The sequence below is a fragment of the Podarcis liolepis genome (assembly GCF_965112155.1).
Source record: "Podarcis liolepis genome assembly, chromosome: 6".
NCBI classification, from domain to species: domain Eukaryota; kingdom Metazoa; phylum Chordata; class Lepidosauria; order Squamata; family Lacertidae; genus Podarcis; species Podarcis liolepis.
The window spans coordinates 42241594-42265703 of record NC_139559.1 but is presented as its reverse complement, the minus strand read 5'-3'; the positions used below and the strand labels follow the sequence as shown (position 1 = coordinate 42265703).

Here is a 24110-nt window from a genome sequence, read left to right as displayed (position 1 = left end):
AAGCACTCTATATGGGCTCTTGGGTACCCCATAAGGGAAAAGGAGCAGGTTTTTTTACTTACACCAATTCAAAGTTACAAAACTTTTCAAATAAAAATTAACAAGTGCCTAATTTTGAGGCTCTCTTTGAGATTGAGGCTGCAGATGAAGTGAGCCTCCTGACACCCCACTCTAGCTGGCCCTAATTGCAGGTTAGGGGGCGATGCTAAAAGATAATTTACTTAGATAATTTATTTAATTTAGATAATTTACCCTGCAATGTAATCCGCTGTTAACATTGCAAACTGTTAACTTCATCTCACACATTATAGAGGGCCCATGTACATAAACGCTCCCCGTTCAAATGAACCCCAAAAGCTAGGTGTTGCTTATCTACACTGTAACTGTTAAAGGAATTCAACAGCGCCGTGTCTAGGAAACAGGTTCAGCTATGCAAAACCAGCAATATTCCAATTCAATTCCTTCTTGAAATAACCTGAAAAATAATAATGCAACAATGATAAAGTTTACACACAAAGTTTATTTCACTCATGTCACAGTGTGGGAAAAGGTGGGGAGGGAAGGTTACAAGAAGTGGTGATCTGTCAGATCACATGCAAATTCACGAACTAGTTGGCTATCTCATACAAATCTCTTCACTGTAAAGGGAAACAATGGTAGAACAATGCAAGACTATTGTTCCTGTTATCTTTTTGCAAAGGAACACCTGGGATGTACTGATAAACTCATGACCTGTAAAAACCTTACATGTGGTGCCTCCCCTTCAGTGACACTGGCCTGACATTTTCTAGGTGCACACCTATAGACCACCCAAATCAACGGGTATAAATGGAACCTTTTTTTTGTTCAGGTTCTCTCTCCTTCCTGCGAGTTGAGAGTGGGGACCCTGTTGCAGCAGTATTTCTAATAAATACCTGGCTTAGCAGCCGCCTTGCTCAGAATTACTCAGTTAGCATCTCCCGCTTCTTCCTAACCTACAGAGGAGCCTCCCGGGAACTCTGGACGCTGGTTGGACTTCCCAGCCAGCTTTTCCCGGGTGAATTTTTTAAACAAAGTCAGGTGGGGTTGGGACTACAGTACACCGGATTCCCAGTCCATAGTCTCCCGTGCAGAAGAAGCCAGTCTAACTGAAACCGCCTCCTCCCAGACTTAACGCGGAGCATATTTCCGTGGGGAAGCCTCGTGCTCCACTGGTTTACATGCAGCCAATATCGCACTTTTAAAGATTCAGAGACTGAACCCAATTTTCCCACTTGGGAGTAAGATCCGAATTGGGCGCGGGGGAAACACCCCAATCAGGGGACATCTGTTTCGGCCGAGAGGCAGCTGCTGCCAATCACCTGCAGCAATTACACCCCGCGCGTGGGCAGCCCGCCTCGTGCGACGAAGCAAGCTCCTCTTGCAGGTGAGCATCTCTCTCCTCCTTATCCCTGTGGCTTTCACTCTACCCGCCCGCCATTCCGCTCTAGCCTTTGTTTCCCTTTAACCTCTATGGTGTAGTGCGTGACTTGGCGGGAGACTCTCTGTAAGCTGTTCCCGCGTGTCGCTGGTCCCGCCATAGGCACGTGGGCGCTGGCCTATCCCTGCGGCCTGGGCGGAAGTGCGCGGGTATCCATGTTGAGAGGCTGGGCGGAAACCGAGGCCTGCTGCCTTCCCGCCCTCGCTAAGATGGAGGCGACGAGCCGCCGGGGTTGTTAAGCGCCCCGTCCTCCCCACCCCGCCCCGCCCCCGTAATTAGCCGGGAGTTGCTGGGCGTCGTGGAGCGGCCTTAGGGTGAGTCCCGGAGGAGGCGGTGAGGGACCCGAGAGCTTCGCGGCTTCTCCGTAGGAGGGCGAACGGTGGCCGGATGCCGAACAGCTCCGGGGGGGGGGGGCTCCAAGTTCCCCCTCAGCGAAAGGAACTTTTAGGGAAAAGGCGGGTCGGTGGCGGGGCTGAGGCGGGGAAGCGCAGGAGGGGGAAAGCCGCGGGGAGGGGACGGGGGTTGCCGACTTTTTGGACCGGCCGCTTCGAGAGCCCCCTTGACCTGGGATGTACAGAAAAGCCCTTGTGGTAAAAAGCGCTGTTTTTACACGCTGATATAGGGAACGGTTGCTAGCGGAGGTGTGTGTGTGTGGGGGGGGGGGAGCAAGGGCAGGCAGGCTGCTCCTCTCCCTCATCTTCCCTGCTCAGTTGGCAACTGTGGCTCCTGGAGTCATTGCGGGCGCAAATGTTAGTCTTGGGAGGTTGGAAGTGGCGTGTTGCGAGGGGGGCCGTGAAGAAGCTGCTCTGGACACCAAGCATTTATGATAGCTCTGTTTTCCTTGGCGTAGAAGATTCTTCTTCTTTGGCCATCATTCCTAGCTGAGTAAGATTGTCTTCCATAGTCTCCAGTTCCGGGCTGTGGGAGAAGGCACCGCTTGCTAGGCTTTGGAGGGGGGAGGTCCCTGCTGGATCAATAGCACTTGGGCATTATGGGACTTTTGACTGCCTTTTTCTTTCGTGTAAGGAGGGGAGAACACAGGGGAGGGTCATCATCATTACAGCATTAACTTGTCCGAAAAGCAAAATTAAAGCAAGTATTTTTTTTTAAAGGACTGGCATTTGCACACATGCTTAGCTCTTGTTTTGACGTTTCTCATATTTAAACTCGCCAAGTTCAGGCACATTGCTTTTTTTTTATTTAAAGGAAGGGTATCTTTCATCTGTCTTCCATGCACTTGTGCTTTGTGTAAGCACCCCATCACTAAGGTCGTTGTCTAAAGTATCTTTCTTTGCTCCCCTCCCCAGCAACTTTTGAAATTACTTTTTTGAGTTTGTTTATAACTAATCCGGAGCTGGCTCTGACATCGTGGAAAAATGGTTGGAGAACGTGTTAAATATTTTAGAGGGAAAGTTTTAAAATAAGGGAGTGCGCAGGTCCTTACATCATTCAGTGCGCCCGTCATTTTTACGTAAGACGCTGAAATGAAAGTTGCCGAATGACAGCCGGCATTTGCTGCTTAGTTGTCCTGCCTAGCCATTTTAAGTAAAGCTTAGAAACAAGGAAGTGATTTTTAAGAGATTAGTAATGCATTGGAAAGTGAACAATAAGTAGACAGCAATGTATGCTCATCATCGTGCGGCAATCTCAATTCTAGGAGTGCCTGTCTTTATATAACCGAAACGGCACCTTCCATACACAAGCTGGAGCTATTACCAGGCTTGAGGGAATGCCCAAGGTTCCCAGAAATAATAATAAAAAAAACATATTTAGGAAAACAAGGACCCTAAGGTTTGGAAAACTCAATAGCCCAGTGAGTTCTTGGCATCCTCCATTGCAACAGAATACTAACTGACTGTTGGGGATGGGTGGAAGGCAAATAGAAAGTAGTATCCTGAACAATGGGACGCAGGTGGCACTGTGGGTAAAAGCCTCAGCGCCTAGGGCTTGCCGATCGAAAGGTCGGCGGTTCGAATCCCTGCGGCGGGGTGCGCTCCCGTCGTTCGGTCCCAGCGCCTGCCAACCTAGCAGTTCGAAAGCACCTCCGGGTGCAAGTAGATAAATAGGGACCGCTTACCAGCGGGAAGGTAAACGGCGTTTCCGTGTGCGGCTCTGGTTCGCCAGAGCAGCGATGTCACGCTGGCCACGTGACCCGGAAGTGTCTTCGGACAGCGCTGGCCCACGGCCTCTTGAGTGAGATGGGCGCACAACCCTAGAGTCTGGCAAGACTGGCCCGTACGGGCAGGGGTACCTTTACCTTTATCCTGAACAGGCACATTCTCACTGCATCACTTGTTTATTTTAAGTCCCCAAACAGTTCACGGGGGACTGATCATTTTCTGTGATCTCAGAATTCTGGATGACTGTTATAGCATGTGGGATAGTATTTCTACACATTTTTCTGTGTCATCTTAAAGGGCATAAATGAATGCTTGTAGAATCAGAATTGTAGAATTAGAAGATATCCCAAGGGTCATCTCGTCCAACCCTAACCCCCTGCAATACTTGATAGTACCAGCTTGCAACAAAGTGTTTTTGCCCCCTCTCCCAAATATTGTTATAGCTGCTAATCTCATGGCAATTTACAACCACTGGGCACAAAAATAAGTGATAAGATCCTAGGGGATACTTACATGACCAAAACTAAGACCACCTTATTACTCTTTTTTCAGTTGGTGACAACTTAAAAAAACTACAGGTACACTTACCAGTCAAATAAAGCTTTTATGAATGAAAAGCCTGCAACTCATTTATTAGACCTTAATGGGGTATTTATCTTTCCTCTGAAATAGCTTCTTCAAAGTGAAGTCCCAAGTAATCTTTACTCTTCTGACCCTTTGAACCCAAAGAAAACCAAGTCCCCTAGGACATGCTCAGGCAAGTCCTGAAACAGCGAATGTGTTCAGATGAGTCACTTGAACAGCGGAGTCATTCAACTAGTATGTACTGGAAATTCTACCTGTTATAAGGAAAAAACTGCTTCTTTTCCCTTATGGGGTACCCAAGAGCCCATGTAGAGTCCTTTTGTAGGTTCTCTATCGGTAGGAGAAAATAACAGAGACTAACCAGAGAATATTGAGAAGCAAAGCAGCTAGTCAGCCTGATCTTTATTAAAGCTGTTGCAACAGTGTGCTCCCCCCTCCCACAGGAGGTGGGGGGAGGGACTCAAAACAGAGGTGCGTCCACCCTTATACAGTCATACGTCAGGTTACAGACGCTTCGGGTTGTGTGTTTTCAGGTTGCTCACTGCGCCAAACCTGGAAGTACCGGAACAGGTTACTTCCGGGTTTCGACACTCGCACGTTGCGCATGCCCAGAAGTGCCAAATCACAACCCGTGCATGCGCAGACGTGGTGCTGTGGGTTTACGAACGTACCTCCGACACGGATCACATTCGCAACCCGAGCGTCCACTGTATAGACTTTGAAATTGCCCACCCTCAAACTCCAGACCACCCCCAGAAACATCATACATACATCACAGAAGGGGTGTAGCCCAGGACCACCTCCCCCAACACATCATACATACATCACAGGGGGCGGTCTAAAACAGAATCCTGAGTGTGTTGTTTATCTCCCGTCTGCCATTTACCTGATTGCATTATCTGGGTTTTGACCACTCTTCTGTTATTATAACTACTTAATTCCTGAATCCAGGACAAATGCTCACCCTATTCACACAATAAATGTACCCTTAAGGCAGGATTTGTGAGCACAGACACACTTGGGAGATTTCCCCCATTTCCTTTGACCTTGCAGAGAAATATTTGAGGTCATTTTGGGAGAGAGAAAATGGTTTTCTGTGGGTTTCAGACATGTGGTTTACACATTAGTATGCATTTGCTTGGAACATTTATGAACATCTATTTTATTGGGAAGTACGTCCATGTGTCTAGTGTTTTATGGTTTTAAATAAATTGTGGTCATCATGTTCTGTTAAGCTAAATATATTTTTTAGCTGTTTTAAAACTATTTTCTGAATTCTTAAACTTCAAGCACTGTTGTGAGCTCTAAGAGAAAGTCATAGTTAGACATAGATGTCATACTTTTTGCCAGCCATCATTTACAAGGTTATCCAAAGATCCAAACCTGGTTTAGCCTACTATTAGTATTCTTTACTATGGAAAATCCAGCTGGAGGGATTTACTTATTCCGTCAGAGGTTAAGAAACATGACACGAACTTCCATTACTCCTAGCCTGTTATTTTAAACCCCACCACTAGGACATGCAGGTCTGTACATGTTTTATAGTTATTTTGAAAACTGCCACATTAGAGAACAAGGCTGTCAATTCAGTGCATGTAAAACGTCTTCCCTTAATTTCATTCTGAAATATTGGAATTTGGATGTAATCCTTTTTCTATTTAATTAATTAATGTATACATACTAAGTTTGTGTCTATACATAGGTTGCATAGGTTTTTAATCAGTTCGACTTTTCAGTCTGATTTGTTTAAATCTGATAATACACAATCCATAGATCTACTGAGATCTCATGATTATCATTTAGTAGCCATCTCATTTAGCCTCTAGATATCACAGTCTCTCCACAAGTTGCAATATCCATACCAAACCCAACATTTGTAATAAAGCTCATGTCCATACATGCTTCAGTATGATTTACTTCAGAATAAATACCATAGGAGAGAGCTCTGATACTGAAGAAGTGTGCATGCACACGAAAGCTCATACCAAGAACTAACTTAGTTGGTCTTTAAGGTGCTACTGGAAGGAATTTTTTTTATTTTGACTATGGCAGACCAACACGGCTACCTATCTGTAGCTCTGATACTGCCATTTTAACTGGCTGTTTATTGTAAATGGTGTCACAATAAATAATTCTGGATTCTGATTTAGGGATTTTTGCTATCTCATGCTTTCTTTGCTGGAACTGAGTGAAAATAAAGCTTGCTGATTTGAAAGCTCTGCATATAGCATACTGTATTTTTCGTAAACACTTTTGGAACTTTTCAGTTTATAGGATAAACTGTAATTATATCATTAGCTTTAAGCACTAGTACATTCAGTTGCTTGCCCCAGCCCTGCTTGCTGACCAAGTTAACCATGATTGGGTACTAGTTTAATGACTCAGCTGTTAGTGTTCAAGTGACTCATCCTAACAGTCACTGTTTTAGGGATTTGCCTCAACATGCCAGAGGGGACTTGGTTATATTAGGGCTCAAAGGGTCAGAAGAGTAAAGATTGCTTGGGGCTGCACTTCGAAGAAGTTGTTTCAGACACTACTCTCTAGAAGAAGAGGAAAAATATCTAGTTAAGGTGCAATAAATGAGGAGTTGCAGGCATTTCCTTCATAATTGCCTAATTTATGTTAGACTAGTAGGTGTTGGATTTTTTAAAGTTGTTAACCAAACTTAAAAAATAGTAATAGAGTGGGCTTAATGTTAGACATGTAAGTACTCCTAGGATCCTATTTAATTTTGTGCCAAAGGTTTTCTAAGGCTTCTGAATATCATCTGTTCTGGCATAGTTTTGTGTGTGCTTTCTTTCAGACTAATTGGTAAATCTTATTTTGGATTTAGGCTTGTATTGAAGACAGACAGCTACTTCACTGCCAAAATGTCATCTTCCACCTCTACACAATATCTATCACCAGAGAGTGCCTGCAGAACATCACCTCAACAAGTCAAACAGGTAACCTATTATTATGAGTTTTTTGGGAGGAGGGGTTTGACTGAAGCCTGGGCCCCATTTTAATTCCTGGATCCAGCATGGATTCTATTGCTGGAATAGCCAGGCCAGCCTGCTAAAGGCCTGCTAAATATGGGTTCTAAGTGGAACAAAGGGAGTGGCTCCAGTCAGAGGGCAAATGGGTGGGCTACCCTCCCTCAGCTGTCTGTTAGAAAGACAAAAGGTCAGATTTGTATTATTTGAACCAGAAGGTCAGACTGGAAAGGCAGAGAGAGAGAGAGAGAGAGAGCCATGTTTCATTTGGCTTGAATCGAAAACTGCAAGTATGTAAGAAGCAATACCATTTTTGGCTGTTAATACTGTGAACCCCTCCATCGTAGGCTCAGGTTGTATATATGTATAAATACAGGCAACGACTGATTTACACATGTCCAATTGATGTGCAATGGGACGCAGGTGGCGCTGTGGGTAAAACCTCAGCGCCTAGGACTTGCCGATCGTATGGTCGGCGGTTCGAATCCTTTCGGCGGGGTGCGCTCCCGTCGTTCGGTCCCAGCGCCTGCCAACCTAGCAGTTCGAAAGCACCTCCGGGTGCAAGTAGATAAATAGGGACCGCTTACCAGTGGGAAGGTAAACGGTGTTTCCGTGTGCTGCTCTGGTGCCGGTTCGCCGGAGCAGCTTCATCACGCTGGCCACGTGACCCGGAAGTGTCTGCGGACAGCGCTGGCTCCCGGCCTATAGAGTGAGATGAGTGCACAACCCTAGAGTCTGGCAAGACTGGCCTGTACGGGCAGGGGTACCTTTACCTTTAATTGATGTGCAACCACACATGCATCACGGCGACCCAGAAGTGGCTGGAAAAGGGGGTGTAACACGCAGCAATATAGATGGAAGCGGGAAAGACAAGTGCAGTCAACAGTGGGTGCTAATCAAGCAGGAAGGAGTTCAGCTTCTAATTTTATTTGCCATTAATGACAACTGGCTTTTCCATTGGGATTTAGTTCCCTAGTATATTAATTTAGAAGTGGTACTATCTATCTTAGTTCCCAGGTAATATGATTAATCATGTTTGTTTATTCTCACTGCTGGGAGAAAATACTGACTAAATAAAGACATTTGAGTTAATGGCCATATATTAGCTGTCAAATTTAGTATCCTGGGGAGCTGAGAATAATCTAATCCTTATATCCAATTTGGCTATGCTGGAGTTCTTAGGGTCCCAAGTGAAATACATTGAGGTGGTTCAGGTGTTCCTCTTTGGAGTTAGTATGAAATGCAGAGGGCAGGGTGTCTTAAAATGAAGAAATCAACCCATATGACAGAGGCCCCTTAAGTTGGAATCTGGAACTATTCTCTCATTTAATTATTTTGTTGTGTATGAGCCTTGTGTTTGATTACTGTAGCACTGAACTTTAAGTGAGCTTAATTTGTGTCCTGCTGCCCGCAAACGGTTTCAAAAGCAGGCATGCAGTTTTGATGCTTCCCTTGGGCTTGATTTCGGAAAACACAGGAGTCCCTAAATGGTTGGTCTTTTCAATTTGTAGTGAGAGTGCTGGGAAACAGTTTCCAACAAAATCTTGAGCTAAGGATGGGTAACATTTTGGAATTTGCAGTGCATTTGCTGCCTGGGTACTGTTTGGAAACTGTGTGATTAAAAGCTGTTGGTGACACAGAACTGCATAACTCCACAGACATGTGGGAAAATGGGAGTCAGTACGACCAGTGTAATTTTGAAACTGGTCTAGAATGACTCTAGGTTGCTAACTCCCTTGTTCTGCCCGCTTAGCCTGAACATATCAACACTTCACCTTTGTCTCTCATTTTAGCATTGGGAATATAGAGGGTAATGAGGTGTTTAATACGGACCAATGGGCCTTCTTGCTTCAGGCATTTCATTGTTTTAGCCTTATGAAAGCTCTCATATAATGTTTCACTTGGAGTTGATATAATTGTGGCCCTAATTGGGTATTATGACTGCTGCAGTGAGAGAGGGTGGGGAATCAACATGTGTGTTATGATACTTGGGATTTGTATGTTGCTGTTACCTCTCATGCTCGTTCTCTTTAAATCTCTCTCTCTCTGGTAAAGTGAAATGTATGATTTACATTGAGGTTATGCATTGTTTGTAGTGACTTCATCTCCTTAGAATTATTTGTTTCAAAGGTGCATTGGTGGGGATGGGACATTGCAGCTGTGTGTTTCAGGCTTGCATGAAGCATTTAGTTTACTGTTCTGGGATAGTTATGGGCAGCATTTAATCTGTCACCCAACACAAGTTATAGAACATGGCTTATAGAAAACTCTCTTTATCACATATCTTAGCTACGACCAAAACCGCCACTCCTGAAGATTCTGCGAGCTGCAGGTGCTCAAGGTGAAACTTTCACATTAAAGGAGGTGAGTTGATACGTACACTCTTCTGTATTGGAAACAGTTTTGATGGTTGCCTTATTTTATGTATTTCTGTGCTACTCTTCAACCACACCTAATATTGCTGAAATGCCCCCCTTTGACTTCATAGCCCAAACAAATGAAGTTGCGAACAACATTTTGGCTCGCCCCTATTGGAAAACCCCTCTCACTTCCCAGTTTAGGCTGTTGAAACAGGAAAGTGTAATGGTAACTTCCACAAAATGAGGACTGTGCATATGGTCTTTGAATTATATATGCTGTCTTATGCTCCCTAATATTTACTTCTTTTTGGTGGTCAATGTGTATTTGACACAAGCATTTGCCACTTTCAGATGCTGTTTCATCTGCTCGCTTAACATTTCCAGTTTGCTACCTTTTGATTTCCTTCTGGTGATTGATGTGCTGCTGTGTGTATTTTTGCAAGTTTATTCTGGATAATTTAGTTGCTAGAATGAAATGTTTCTGCTTCTTCCCAATAACCTGAGTGAGCAGTGTTGGTGAAGGTGGTTTTTTGGGGGAGGGTGTCCCTAAAGACTATCCATAACTATTCTTAATAATGCATCCCCTAGTTTGAGCATGGAGGTTGAAATATGGAGGGGCAGATTTTGGTCTCAGCACTTCTGAACCTTTCATGTGAAATAGGCACACATCCTTATTGCCATGGGTGTGTGTTTTATTCATCAAAAGGTTTTTTGAGCTGCCTGTTGCAGATGCTAAAAGAGCAGCAGCTTTTTTATTGTTGAATAGCTATTATAAAATGATTTAGGGCTATCGGTCAGTATTAAAGAGTGGGAGTGAAACTGCATTAGTTGTAATCCTGAGAGACTGTTAGAAATGTTTCTTGTTGCCAATTGAAGCTTGAAAGTTTTTGAATTATACTTTTTTATTTTCTCTCATTTCATTGGAAATGTCTTGTCAGCTAAACCCAAGACACCCTGTGAAATCATTTATTTTAAGATGAAAATGCAAAGTGTGTACAAGATTAGAAAAATGACACTAGCTGTGATTTACAGGGGTATCCTGTCAGCTAGGAATTAAATGCAGTGGCTTTTCATTAGGAATGTGTCAGATATTCCTGTAGTGCTCCGTGACTTATTTTAAACACTTATGCATTTAAATAACTTATTTAGCTTCTAATATTTTTGCAAAAAACAAATTGAATACTTTGAATGGAAGGGGTTTTAGTGTTAAAATGTTAATTTGCCACACCAGACTACATTTAGCGCAGTAAGGGCTTGTCCCCCAGCAGTGGGTGGAAGCTGCTAGTAGTTGTTCATTTTGCATTTATCTTCTCTAGGTGAGACTCCCCCCTCCCTTTTGCTGGAGACACAGAGGGGTGACTAGGCTTTTATGCTTAATGTATTACATGAGGGATAGGCTCCACTTGTGTGTTATATACTAGTATGTGGCTGCACCACTTCAGTTGGATCTGGTTTGCAGTTCAAGAATTATCTGATTGCAGGGTCACTGCCTTAATTTTAAACTTGCAACTCTCACACAAGCAGTGGGGCTCTGTGTCTATTGCCCTTATTTCTGAAGGCAGCCCTGTATCGGGAAGTTTTTAATGTTTGATATTTCATTATGTTTTTTATATGTGTTGAAAGCCACCCAGATTGTCAGGGGCAACCCAGCTAGTTGAGTGGGGAATAAATAATAATAATAATAATAATAATAATAATAATAAAAGCTGATTGGGAATACTTGACCTAGATGCTAAATCTGCCACTGTGCTTGAATGCCCATAGTATGGTTTGGCTTCTGAAGGGATGCAGTGTATCTGAGCAGTGTTTGGGACACCCATGGGAAAGTGGCCCTACGCTTCTCAGAAGGAGGTTAGGGTATTTGTAACAAACTTTTATTACACTGTGAATATATATAAAATCTTCTCTGATGGTTATAATGACAACTACTTTACATCTGCTTAATACAGAATTCCCAGCTTTTAAAAATCTACCTAATACAATAAAATAAACATTGAGCATATGTATTATTTACATATTACCATCTCCTGCATTATAACTAGTGCCACTTTCTGTTTACCACTGTTAAGCTGTAGTCCAGGGATGGTGAACCTTTGAGCCTCAAGATGTTGCTGGACTCTGATTCTCACCAGCCCCAGCCAGCATGGCCAGTGGTTAGGGATGATGGGCATTGTAGTCCAGCAATGCTAGAAGGATCAGTGGTTTCTCAGTCCTGCTCTAGACTGGTTATATTTCCAGACAATTTAAGGTCCACAGATATCAATGTTCAGATCTACAGTTGTGACATCTTTGAGATCCCCATATATTCAAACTCCAGCCAGTGGGGTTCTAATTAGGGAATGAATATGGACTATAAAAACTACCCATGTCTGTTTATTCTGTCTTTCCTATTCCCCCCCCCCCACAGTTGCTGATGCCTTAAGTGGTTTGCAGAGTTATCCCTGAAGTGCTTTCTCCAGCGCTTTGAATGCAAACTGCTTTCTAAGGGGAGAGAGAAATGTTCCCGTTTTAAAAATGTGCACATTTTTTCACGGTTTGGATGTGGGAGTTCCATTTTAGCTGGATTGTGGAGTTCCGTTTAGAGCTCGTATAACTCCGATTCTGTGAACCCCTATTTTAAAACAGTTACGTTGGTTGTCATTATGATTCCAGGCCCAGTTCAAGGTGGTAATTATTCTGATTTTACTTATCAACCCTATGACCCACTTGCAGAGGCTTCTTAGCCCACTTGTGTGCCACGACCTGCAGGTTGGGGAGCACTTGATATATATATATGACCCTCTTACGCCACATGGGTAGCTGAAAGATAAAGGACTGAAATTAGAGGAATTAAAAGTCTGTTGTCTCAATTGCCCCATTAGCACAAGCATTCCTGCTTGCCAGATGGAGTGATTCCCCCTCTCCTCCCCACCAGTATTCTGGGGATTCTCCTGACCATCTAGAGTGGAATTTGGGCAGGAGAGGATGGGAGAGCCCTGTTGCACTTGTGGAAGCTCTTGTGCTCCATTCTGCTTGCTCCCTGTATTTGTTGAATCCAACCCTCAGTATCTACGTTGATTCAAAGGATGTGATAAGCTTTAATTCATAAAATAAGAGAGCTTTAATTCATGAGATGGGTGGGAGCCATATAAAATTACAACAGTGTTTTACTGACTAGGAGCACTATTTTATAGGAGCACTAATTTTATAATGAATGATTTTAGAGTGTTTTGTGTTGTGTTGTGTTGTGTTGTGTTGTACTGTTGTACTGTTTTATTGTTGTTAGCTGCCCTGAGCCGGGCTTCGGCTGGGGAGGGCGGGATATAAATAAATTTTTATTATTGTTGTTGTTGTTATGTGATGTTATTTACAGAGGAAAATGTTCAACAAATGCTGAAACAGTTGTAATAGAGAACAATCCTTACTGGTTTAATTCTTGCTGCATGTCTTATTAAGTTTTTTTTTTTTAATTTGCCTAGCTTGTACATTACCTTGGGGAGTATATCTCAAAGAAGCAGCTATATGACAAAAAACAGCAGCACATGGTGTATTGTGGAGGAGACCAGCTGGGGGATCTTCTAGGTTGTGAAAGCTTCTCTGTGAACGACCCAAGGTAGGAAATCTTTAAAACATACATAGAATAAGTTTCCTGTGTATAAAGCAACTTTCTAATCTATGGTCCCTCTTCAGCTTGGGTGGTATAGATAACTCGTGACACAAGTGATGCCTCCTTCCCCTTTGAGCATAATGTGCAATATTTTACATTTCTCCCTGTTAAAGTTCATCTTGTTTGTTTTGGCCCAGTTCAAAACAAACAAGTTTTGAAAAAAACAAAACAAAAATCCAATGGAGTCATTGGATTTTTCACACTTCAGATGTTGATTAACTCAGCAGTGCCTAGTTGATTGTTTTATTGCCTACCACTGCTCTTATAAATGGTTATCATATTTGTCTCACAAACTTTCCACCATAAATTGCCACTTATTTGTATACTTTTTGTACCTTATTTCCCCACCCTTATCACATTTGTATATGTAGCTGCGGATGAGGGTTACGCCATGGATATGATGAAGTAGACTTTAGTATCTGAAAGCTTAAGGCACAATAAACGTGTTGGTATTTAAGGTGCCATAAGACACTTCATTAAATAGACTTATGCTGCTTTTGGTCACATACAGCAGTGCTGCTTTCAAATTCTTCTCCATATTAAAACAAAACCGCACAGCTAATAGAAAACCAGCATGACAGGGAGAGAAGTTGTAGCCTTGCTCTGTAACTTACGTGCTGATTTTTATTTGCAGGGAGTTTTTAGAACGGGGAGAGGTGGTCATTCAAAAACTGACTTCTGCCTAATGACCTGCTCCGTGTTGCCACTTAACACCACCTGGCTATGTTGCATATGTAGGTCAGACCTTGAGGCCTGGAATGGGACAAAATGCTAGCCTTGCATGCAGGCTTAACCAAGCCTCCCAACGATTCTGCATTTTTTGTTACTTATTTTGTCTACCCGAGGCCATTACAAAAGATAAAATACGTAAAACAGAATAAAAGCAGAACAAAATACACTATACCACTAAAATAAATATTAGAACCAGATGTTCTCTCAGATAAGAGTTTGCTGCCTGAAGAACTTAACTTCTCACCCCCACAAACTTTTCTCCTTAAAATGGCCACTCTAAAGGCAAAACAGGGCACTTTCTCAGAGGTATGGGGGCACATGTCCCCTAATAAAAAGTTAATCAAATGCCCAGTTGATCACTCAACTGGGGTATTTAAAACTTTGAAGAAAGCTGCTCTTACATCCTCGTAGCTGGGGCAAACTTGTGTGTAGTGGGGTAAGTCTTCAGGCATGTTACCTCCGCATGGGCAAATGCTCTCTTCGTAGGGTAGCTGGCAATGGTGTCCTTAAACTATGGCAGAACACCTAGACGAGCCACAGAGCTGTAAAGGCTTTTCTCCATTTTATATTTGTGATACTGTTAAACTGAGGGTGAGGAGTCTGATAGGGTAGTTTGTCATAGCAGGGGTCACATTTGGACAGACATGCTGAAGTGTGATCACAAAAATCCTGCTTTAAAATATGAGATTTCATGTGACAAGATGTCATCTCACAGTCGTAACAAACTTGGAGTCCAAAGAAAGGCCATACATCTCAATAAGTAATTAAAGACAAGTAAAATCTACTCTCCTGATGATCCCTTTTAGAAATTGCTTGTCAACCCACCACAGCTAGATTCCTTTTAAAGGGAAAAAATGCATTGTTAACCTAAAAATCTTTGAGATACTTAATTGTGCTTGCACTCTAGATAGGATGGCAACTGTATGAGTTAGGCTTATGAAAATTTGCAGGCTGTGTTGGCTGTTTCTACTTTCTTTAAAGATTAAGTGGAAGGGTGAGAAGGTTTGATAAGTGTGATAATACCACAATCTGTCCGATGAATGAACTTAACTTTAAAAATACATACTTTTCCACAGACCAGTTTATGAGATGCTGAAACGGAATGTGACTTCTGTTACTGTTACTGTTACAGGTAGGTTTCATTTTATATTAGCCAAGTTTATGCATTGCTTTATAAAATTTAATTTTGGTAAGTAAAAGCATGTAAAGTCTGCTGATTAAAGTATTGAGACACTACAGCCTTCTCACACCCCCGACACATTTTGGGCAATAGTTTCAAGACTTAGGATGATGAAATTGTTAAATACAGTTGGTGGTTGTCTGATTTTTTTTCTCCCCTGAATGAACTTAAGGTAATTTCTTTCAGTGGGTCTGTTCTGAGTAATAGTCAAACACAACCCTGTGAATACAGTTGAGAGAACCTTCAGTCCAAGTGAAATCATTGTGGTTAACCCTTTATTTATGGTATTTAAATACCATCCATTCCTCTGGCTAAAGTTCATTTATCTTTCTCTGGATTCTGCTAAATGGATGAACTAGCTTAATTTGTCAGCAGGGAATAGAATCCCAATGGTTATCTATCATTGAGATTTAAAAATGAGCCTGTGGCCCTCCAGTTATTGTTGGATTCTTGTTCAATCTTCTCCATTTAGCATGACGATTGATTGGTGAAATGGAAGTTGTGGCCCACTAACAATGAGGACCACAGGTTTCCCCATACCTGATGCATACTCTACCATTGGTTTATTTCCAGTTCTTATATTTTGAACAGAACACATGGGGTATCAAATACAATTTTTCATCTTTATTTGTCTGGCAACTTAACAAAAATTTACTTGTGGAACTCTTCCCATGCCCCCTCGTTTTTGGCAAGGTCCTCAATTTGCTCACTCTCTGCTATTTGGGGGGAAATGATTTTATTTATTTTATTTCTATGCTGTGTTTCATTCAAATGAATCCAAAAGTGGCTTACAAGCAAGAAATAATATGATAGAACATAATACAGTCGTACATTGGTAGTTGAACGGCTTTGCTCCTGAACAAATCAGCTCCCAAATTCTGCAAACCCGGAAGTGAGTGTTCCAGTTTGCGAACGTTTTTCAGAAGACAAACGTCCGATGCGGCTTCCATGACTTTTGGTTGAGTGCAGGAAGCTCCTGCAGCCAATCGGAAGTCTTGCCTTGGTTTTCGAACCGTTTCGGGAGTTGAATGGACTCCTGGAATGCATTAAATTAGAGAACCCAAGGTACCACTGTAGCTACTTAACAACATTTGTTCCAGTTAGTTGGCAAACTATATCCTGCAAGTAGTGGCTGTATTCACCTCGTATGAAATGGCAAGCATAGAAATAATGAGAAACACAAATAAAATGTGAAGGAAAACCAATTTTTGTAGTGATCCTCTCCACTCTTGATAGTTGTGCACCAGTTTTTCATTAGTCATTTAAATTTAGCCCGAGCAAATCCTGTGATAAACAATTATTGACGGTTCATTCTTGTAATAGTAATTTACACCTAGGTGACAACCATGGGGCTATCCTCAGGTTGAATTTGAGTATTTCCTGAATGCACCTTGAGTTGTGCTGGTGCAAGATCCAAAAACAAAACTGACTTTGCAGAGCTGGCCCTTGTATTGTGCATGATAGTAGCTATTTCCAACACCCAGTGATTTAAGGCTTCAGAACTTTTCTTCATCACTTTTGTGGTGCCAGTTGGCCATATTTGCAGGCAGGTAAAATTGGGAGTTTCATATGAAATGAAAATAGTAGCTTCAGAACCTTGGTAGAATGAGAAAACTAAACTTTGTTTCCCCACTTCTCACAGGCCTGAGGCTGCTATGGCTTCCCTACTGTTTATATAACATACACATTTTTGTTTGCATTCATAACGTTTTACATCCAGCTTGGTTTTTATTCATAAGGTGTGTTTTGGTGATGTTCTCTTGGAATTTTAATGAAGATTAATTGTGGCATAGTTCTTTATTTGCGCACTATTGGAAGTCATTTGCACGTTCTTGAGTGATCCACAGAATCCTTTGAGGAGCAAACAAGTGGGCTTCTACTACAGTAGAAAGTATAGCTTGGCCTGGTTTGCAGATAATGCTAAGCTATAGTTTGTTTCTCTAAAATTTGATTTGTTTTCTAGGTTCTCTTGTCTTGCACCTTTATAGTTTGGTGAGTGTCTTGGGCTGGGAGGCCAAATTATGGTTAAGGAAGGGTGCTGGGTTCATGTATATCACTAAGCTATAGTTTTAAAAAATCCACATCCCAAGTATGGTTCCTTGGCAGTAAGCAAGCCAGTTAGGCTGCTGGGCACAATTCACAAATAATGCTAAACCGTGGTTTAATAAACCATAGTTTAAAAAAGACAGGATTATATACAAACCACTCTGAGACTTCTGAAGCCATCCTGAGTTCAGTGGGCATCTTGTTCACTTGCATTGGAGATGTTTGTAGAATCGAATGGGTGGCTCAGAAGAACTCAGTGGGTGACTCTTGAAGCCCAACAAAGTGGTATTGGGGAAAATATAGAAAAAGTGAACTTTCAGAAATTTATTGACGCTACCAAATAAAATCAGAAGAGAAGAGATGGCCTGAAAAATTAAGAAAACTATTAACAAATTAACAAGCATTTAAAGGCTTGAACAATCTGTGCACTTTGGGCATTCTGACTCCAACTTCGGCCACAAATAAATACACAATAGAATTTCAGTGCATGAGTATTCCTAACCGTAGTTTTATCCCTCCAATTTTGTTATTGGCTAATTACAGCTAATTGATTTGAGTGGATTTGCACATTTCAAGTCAGTGCAAATATCAGTATTGAAAGATGGAATTCCTGTGAAGTGGCCCTGAATCATCATTCTCTGGCTAGAGAGCAGTTTTTCAGTTAGCCTCATTTGTTGCTAACCTATCTGTTTCTGGTTTATTGGACCATTTTTGGAAAACTACTGTAAATGCTCACAAGCAGGGTGGATTTGATTTAAACCAAATCGATTTAAATCATGATTTAAATCACTAGTCAGATTTGATTTAAATCATTTTTTAACAGAAAGACTCATTTTTGCTGATATAATCTTAATATTTACAACCAGATGAAGATTTCATTTTTGGAATAATAAATGTTCAGAGTAGTTTTTACAGTTATATCAAAAATTACTGATTTGGTTATACTTTTAGAAATACATAGATAATTATGAAATTATTGTAAGGTTTAATAAATTAACTGTTTATAGGGGCTATATCTCCCAGCAACCCTGGCTTTGGATAGGCTGGCATTCCTTTTTCTAGAGGGGAGGAGAGAGACAGTTGGTAGGCCTAGGCTGGAACAGGCTTGCAGAAAGAACAGACCGAGGCGAAACAGGCTGGTGGAAAGCTGGAAAAAGGGAACCAAGGACTGGAGCAGAGAATTTCAGGGATTCCTGCTGCAGGACTGACGTTCCAAGTAGAGACTTTATTGTTTGGACAATGTCAGGCGAGTCCTGGGAAGAAGGGCCTGGAACCAGTGAACTCTTATAAGTTGACTGGCAAGCACTTCAAGGTCTCGCCAAGGACTTACAGGTCCCAGTTACTATTTCCACCCCCCCCCACGGATTTGCTTCTATATTCAGGTGCCTATTCTGTACAGTTAAGTGTTCGTGCAGTTGTTGGAACCCAGTGGGATTGAGAAGAGGTTGGCAGCCCTGAAGTGCCTTCAGCACTTGTCTCAAGTCTGAGTTGCACAGATATGCAACTGACTTGCACAATTATTACGCAAAGATCCCAAGACTTGAGTATTCTGCTCACAAGGTTGCACTTTCATTTTTACTGCTTCACACTTAGCTACTTGTGCAGATCTATTCCACTCCAAACAATCTATTCATTGAACCTCTTGGAACTTAGCATTTAAGAAGTAAGGGGTTGATTCTGTGTATATAAATTTGCAAAGGAACAATGGGATTAAGGATTTTTCCTCAACTCGGTATGCTTATTTTATAATATTTTTCCTGTGAAGAAAAGGCATGTTATCTCTGCAGACACAAATTCACACTTTTGAGAACTGCAAAAACAAGCATCTGTGATAATAACTTCTCGTTAGAAAAACTGCCCCAAATAATCTTACAGAAACCTCTGGAAGAGCATGACATTGTGAAATGAATTAATGGAATTCATTTACCAAAAAAGTTAAACATCGCATATAAAGCCTCATGCTACATAATTAAAAACAAGCCCTTATTTCCTGATGGATAATAGCATTTGGACTATAATGTAACTTAAATAGAAGATTATCTTTGGAAAGCTTTTTCCTCCAAAAGCATTTTATTTTTAAAAATCCAACTTAAATAAAAAATCTTATTTATTCATTATTTTTTAAAAAATTGATTTTTATCTACCCTGCTCACAAGGATGAAGGCCTTGCTGGAACAGATCTTCCTTTGTAGCAGTGAAAGGACTAAACTGTCTCCCTTGCTGAGCATTAGCAGAAGTAATGAATGGATGGGCATTGGTACATTTCTATGTGTTGGTTAATAAGCTGGTTTATGTATCTTGAGCAAGGTGTTTTCATGCCACTTCTGTGTTGCTTGAAAACAGAATTGGAGCCTGGGATCTAGAACCCCTTTTCTATTTCCCATTAAACTTGCTTTTCTAATGTTGAGGCACTTACAGCCGTTTGTCACTTGAAAGTGCTAGGAAGATGTGGCACAAAGTGCCATGTAGGAGGCCAGAACATGAGCAGCTAAAGGGTCAGGAGCTTGAAGGCGCATATTCCATTCCTCAAGTGTGAATAGCGTAGGAATTTGAGTAGGGTTTTTGATGGATAGGACTATATACTCTCATCTTTAACACTTCTAACCCTACAGCTGCCAAACCTATTTGTTGGTTGCTTGTCAAGGGACCCCTCTGTGTTGTGAGAATGGTTATTACCAGGGAAGGTTTTTTCTTTCTTTACCTGCTGTCTAGATGCTGCACAGAGACTTGCTCTCGCAAAGGATCAAAGCACGAATAATCCAAGTCAAGAACAACTGAAGGTAAACCCTGATGGGTGGTTTCTTTTGTCGTACAGAGTTGCCCCTTCTCTGTACCTGTTCACGGTGGACTGCTAGAACTTTTGAATTTCTTGACAGGTGGGCTTCTGCCTTCCTCAGAAGTTTTGGGGAGTCCACAGACCAGGGACAGAGTGACCATTCTCTGTTCTCTACCTAACAGAGTTCCATTCTCTGAACATGTTTACTGGGGTGTAACACTTCCTGTCCTCAGTCACACCAGCTTGTGTTGTTGTCAGTATTCCTGGATGGGATTTTTTGAACAGCGGGTGATTTAGAGTTACTTAGTAGTGTCCTTCTTTAAACGCTTCTAATAGCAGGCAGGTCTTTTTTTCTGGTACTATTGTTGGATACATTTAGGCCAGCTTGAGAAAGAGTTATATGATTTGTGATGAAGGTAAGGAGTTAGATGTCACTAGTAGATAGCAGCTTTATTTATTTATTTTGCTGGTTTATAACGTAGAAATGCTGCTTGATATTACCAGATTCTTGATTGGTTAATATGCTTTGTAAGTTTTGCTTTGTATGCTCAAACCTTGACACTCTTAACTCCTCGGTGTTGCTCTGCAACTGATGACTCAGAAAGGAAGTGTTACATCCCTGTGTCTCTTTAAGACCTGTTGGGCTAATGAGTCTCTCTCTCCTTCTTCCTTTAAGCAGAGTAGCACAGACAGAAATTGCACTTATGGGCGAAAAGAGAATGAAGTTGACACACCTGCCTTGTCTGTCTCGAATACGTTAGAGGAGGATGAAGGTGAGTACAAGTCTTTGAAGCTGATGAAAGCCATGACTGCCACAAGATGAGTTCCTTTGTTCTACATTTGGCCAAGATTTTGCTGTTCTTTATTATATTCGGATCTGGGCTCTATTCTTAGTATTGCTTCCGTTATATGTGATCATATGCACAGGTTCAGACTTGACACATTGGTCAACAAGCACTAAGAGTAAGTCACAGTTCTCTGTTCATGTGTGTTGTAACAGGTGGGTTCTTTATCCTCACTAGAGTCCTTCTGTGCATTTTGTAGAAATGTGTGTCCTGTCAGTAGTATTGACTCTAGTGGTAGATATAATAATAATAATAATAATAATAATAATAATAATAATAATAATAATAAATAAATAAATAATTTATTATTTATACCCCACCCATCTGGCTGAGTTTACCCAGCCACTCTGGGCGGCTCCCAATCAGTGTTAAAAACAGTACAGCGTTACATATTAAAAACTTCCCTGAAGTTCCCTTAAGATGTCTTCTGAATGTCAGGTAATTATTTATCTCTTTGACATCTGATGGGAAGGCGTTCCACAGGGCGGGCGCCACTACAGAGAAGGCCCTCTGTCTGGTTCCCTGTAGCCTCACTTCTCGCAATGAGGGAACCGCCAGAAGGCCCTCGGCGCTGGATCTCAGTGTCCGGGCTGAATGATGGGGGTGGAGACGCTCCTTCAGGTATACAGGACCGAGGCCGTTTAGGGCTTTAAAGGGATGGCATCTCACTGTAGGCAATGTGCCTTTTTATTTAAAAGTTTCTTTGGATGGCAGGAGCTTAATCTTGTGACAAGGGTTGGGGGCAGATATGATGCATCATCATCATTTTATTTGAATGCTGCCTTTCCATAGTTAAAACCATGTCCAAGGTGACTTACAACATGAAAAGATTTACATAAGTATTAAGGAGTCGTACACAATAAACAAATCAAAAGGTATGTGACAAAATTGAACAATTCCACATAAGTCATAATAAGACCTAACAAAAAAGATACAAAAATATAACACCAATAAAACTCCGAAAGAAACCTCCTAAACCAGTGGTTTTCAACCAGTGGGGTGCCGTGCAGGCAACACTGGCCTCTGTCCTTCTTTCCTTCCCTCGCTTTTCTGATGTCCTCTTGTGTCTCTGCCTCCCAAAGGCTTGCACAGCTGTTTATTGCAGTAGCTCTGGCTACAAGCTCCGCAGGCGAATGGTGCCTCTGGGGCTGGTCCTGGGGTGCTGGTTGCGAGGAGCTGAGATGACCTCAGAGTAAGCAAGTGGGCGAGGGAGCCCAGTCAGCCAGTCCACCGGCTCTTGATGTTGGGAACAGACAGACAAGTCCCAGGCCCATGTGGAGCAGTGTGAGGAGGCACCTCTCTTTGGGGCAGGGGGGACAGCTCAAAGACCAGAGCAGCAGCAGCAGCTGCCCAGAGGACTCCCAAGGAGAAGGGAGAGGATGCTGAGGGAACACTCCACAAGGGAGGGTATTGGAAAAAGGGTAAGAGGCTGCCAGCTTTGCAGGCAAGGGGTGACATAACTGGGCTCCTGAGGTCCACAGGAGTGCTGCAGAAAGAATGTAGTTGGTCAAGGGAGCTATGGACTCAAAAAGGTTGAAAACTTCTGTCCTAAACAATACTCCAGCTTGAGAATCTGTACAGCAGCCACAGCTTTTGTAGCTGGAGTCACATGGTTTAAAAACATCCCGCTCTGATCATCTTGTCTGTGAGTCCTTTGATTTTAGTTGAATTTAAGGGGGAAACGGTTACAGAAACAACAGCCCCTTATCAAAATTGATACTGCATGTGAGCAAAAGTGAACTTGAAGGTCCTACAATCTGTATAATCTTTAAGGAATGGCAGAGAGTCTTGCTGGGGAGTCATTTAGTTATTCCATGGGGAAGGTGGGTGACTCAGTAGTAGAATATCTGTTTTGCACGCAGAATGTCCCAGGTTCAAGCCTTGGCATATCCAGGTGGGTCTGCAGGGGAAGACTCATGGTCTGAAGCCCTGGATATCAGCTACCAGTCATTGTGAACAACATTAAACTTGATGGAATGGTATGACTTGGTATAGAGCAGTTTCCTATGTTTTGAGAGTATCTACATACTTTGCTCTGCCTTATTTCTTCATGCAAGTGTAGCAAATATGGTGCCCTCCTGATGTTGGGGATTATGACTCACATCAGCTATTGCTCATTCTCCCTGGGGTTGATGGGAGTTGGTGTCTACAACCATGTTGGCTACTCCTGCCAAAGTACTTCAGGCAGAAGGATATTAATTTGAGAGTGAGCTGTGTCTCAATGCGTAGGATTATCAGTTGAAAATAATTACATTTTAATCTGAACTTCGGTTGTTTCCTATAGATAACCTTTCAAAAGAACAACCCACACTGGATTTGGTGCTTGAAGAGTGGGATGTAGCTGGTCTTCCATGGTGGTTTTTAGGGAATCTGAGAAACAACTACAAGTCTAGAAGTAATGGCTCAACTGATATACATACAAATCAGGTAAATGTTGGTCAACATTAATTCCTGAGATATTTATAGGCTCTTTCCAGCTCAAGCCTTCTTTACTGTTGAGACACTCCATAGTTTGACTTTGCTGATGATAGATAGACTTCAGGAAAGAAATGGCCTGCAAAATATGACTTGTGAAAGTAGTGCAGGGTAAATGGCACCTGCAAAGACTTTGAATCATTCATTTGAATGCTGTCAAACACTGCTGAGGGCTCATCATCGAGCCTATGCAGTGACAGTGAAGACAGCAAAGAAAGCATACATTGCTGCTTCCATCACATTCTAATTGTGCCATCCAGCAGAGCTTTTCCAGGTAGTGCAGGGCCTTTTACGGTTTGGCCAGAAGGAGGTGACAATCAATTGTAGTTTGCTGTGACTGGTTTACAAATCATTTTAAGGATAAAATTGCTTGCATCTGCCAGGACCTTGACTCCACTGTTACAGCAGTTGAATCTCAAGAGGTGTCCAGAGCACTGTCGAGTCCTGTTGTATTGGATGAGTGTATGCCTCCTAAGGGTGGCAACATGAGAGCATGTTTTTACGATGCTCTACCAAGTTGTTCTGGCACCATTTCTGATTCAGTGGTGAAGGGATTTTGCAATATCATATATTGTAGCTTTATTCAGGCATCATTGAATATAATGAGAACAAGTCTTTGTAGATCAGTAAATGCCATGTCTGTCTTCTCTTTTTGCTCTAGGATGTAGACACCACCATTGTTTCAGATACCACTGATGACTTGTGGTTCCTCAATGAAGCTGCTTCGGATCAGTTTGGTGTTACAGTCCCAGTTAAAACAATTGACTGTGACTATGCCAGTGAAGAAGGAAAAGATGGCAGCAAAACTGTAAGTCCCGAGAGCAAAGGAACTGAATGGTGCTTGTTCTACCAAATGAGCATGGATGTTAAGCTGGAAGTGTAAGCCCATCAGAGCACTAAAGAGAACCAGT

At 42.0% G+C, this 24110-nt stretch overlaps 1 protein-coding gene across 7 annotated transcripts in view; it reads left to right on the top strand.

Annotated features, from left to right (window-relative positions):
- Positions 1–1094: 1094 nt before the first annotated feature.
- Positions 1095–24110, top strand: part of MDM4 (MDM4 regulator of p53) — a 31577-nt gene continuing 8561 nt past the window's right edge. The window contains exons 1-9 of one of the 7 annotated variants that reach the window (XM_083509021.1): positions 1095–1405; positions 6998–7109; positions 9429–9503; positions 12958–13091; positions 14954–15009; positions 19816–19883; positions 20559–20652; positions 23009–23151; positions 23861–24007. In XM_083509021.1, coding sequence (XP_083365147.1) covers positions 7035–7109; positions 9429–9503; positions 12958–13091; positions 14954–15009; positions 19816–19883; positions 20559–20652; positions 23009–23151; positions 23861–24007 — 792 coding nt within the window. In that variant the 5' untranslated portion in view covers positions 1095–1405; positions 6998–7034. Of the gene's footprint in view, positions 1406–1431; positions 1774–4256; positions 4399–6590; positions 6735–6997; positions 7110–9428; positions 9504–12957; positions 13092–14953; positions 15010–19815; positions 19884–20555; positions 20653–23008; positions 23152–23860; positions 24008–24110 lie in introns of those variants that run through there. The other 6 variants (XM_083509017.1, XM_083509015.1, XM_083509018.1 and 3 more) reach the window with 6 other exon arrangements.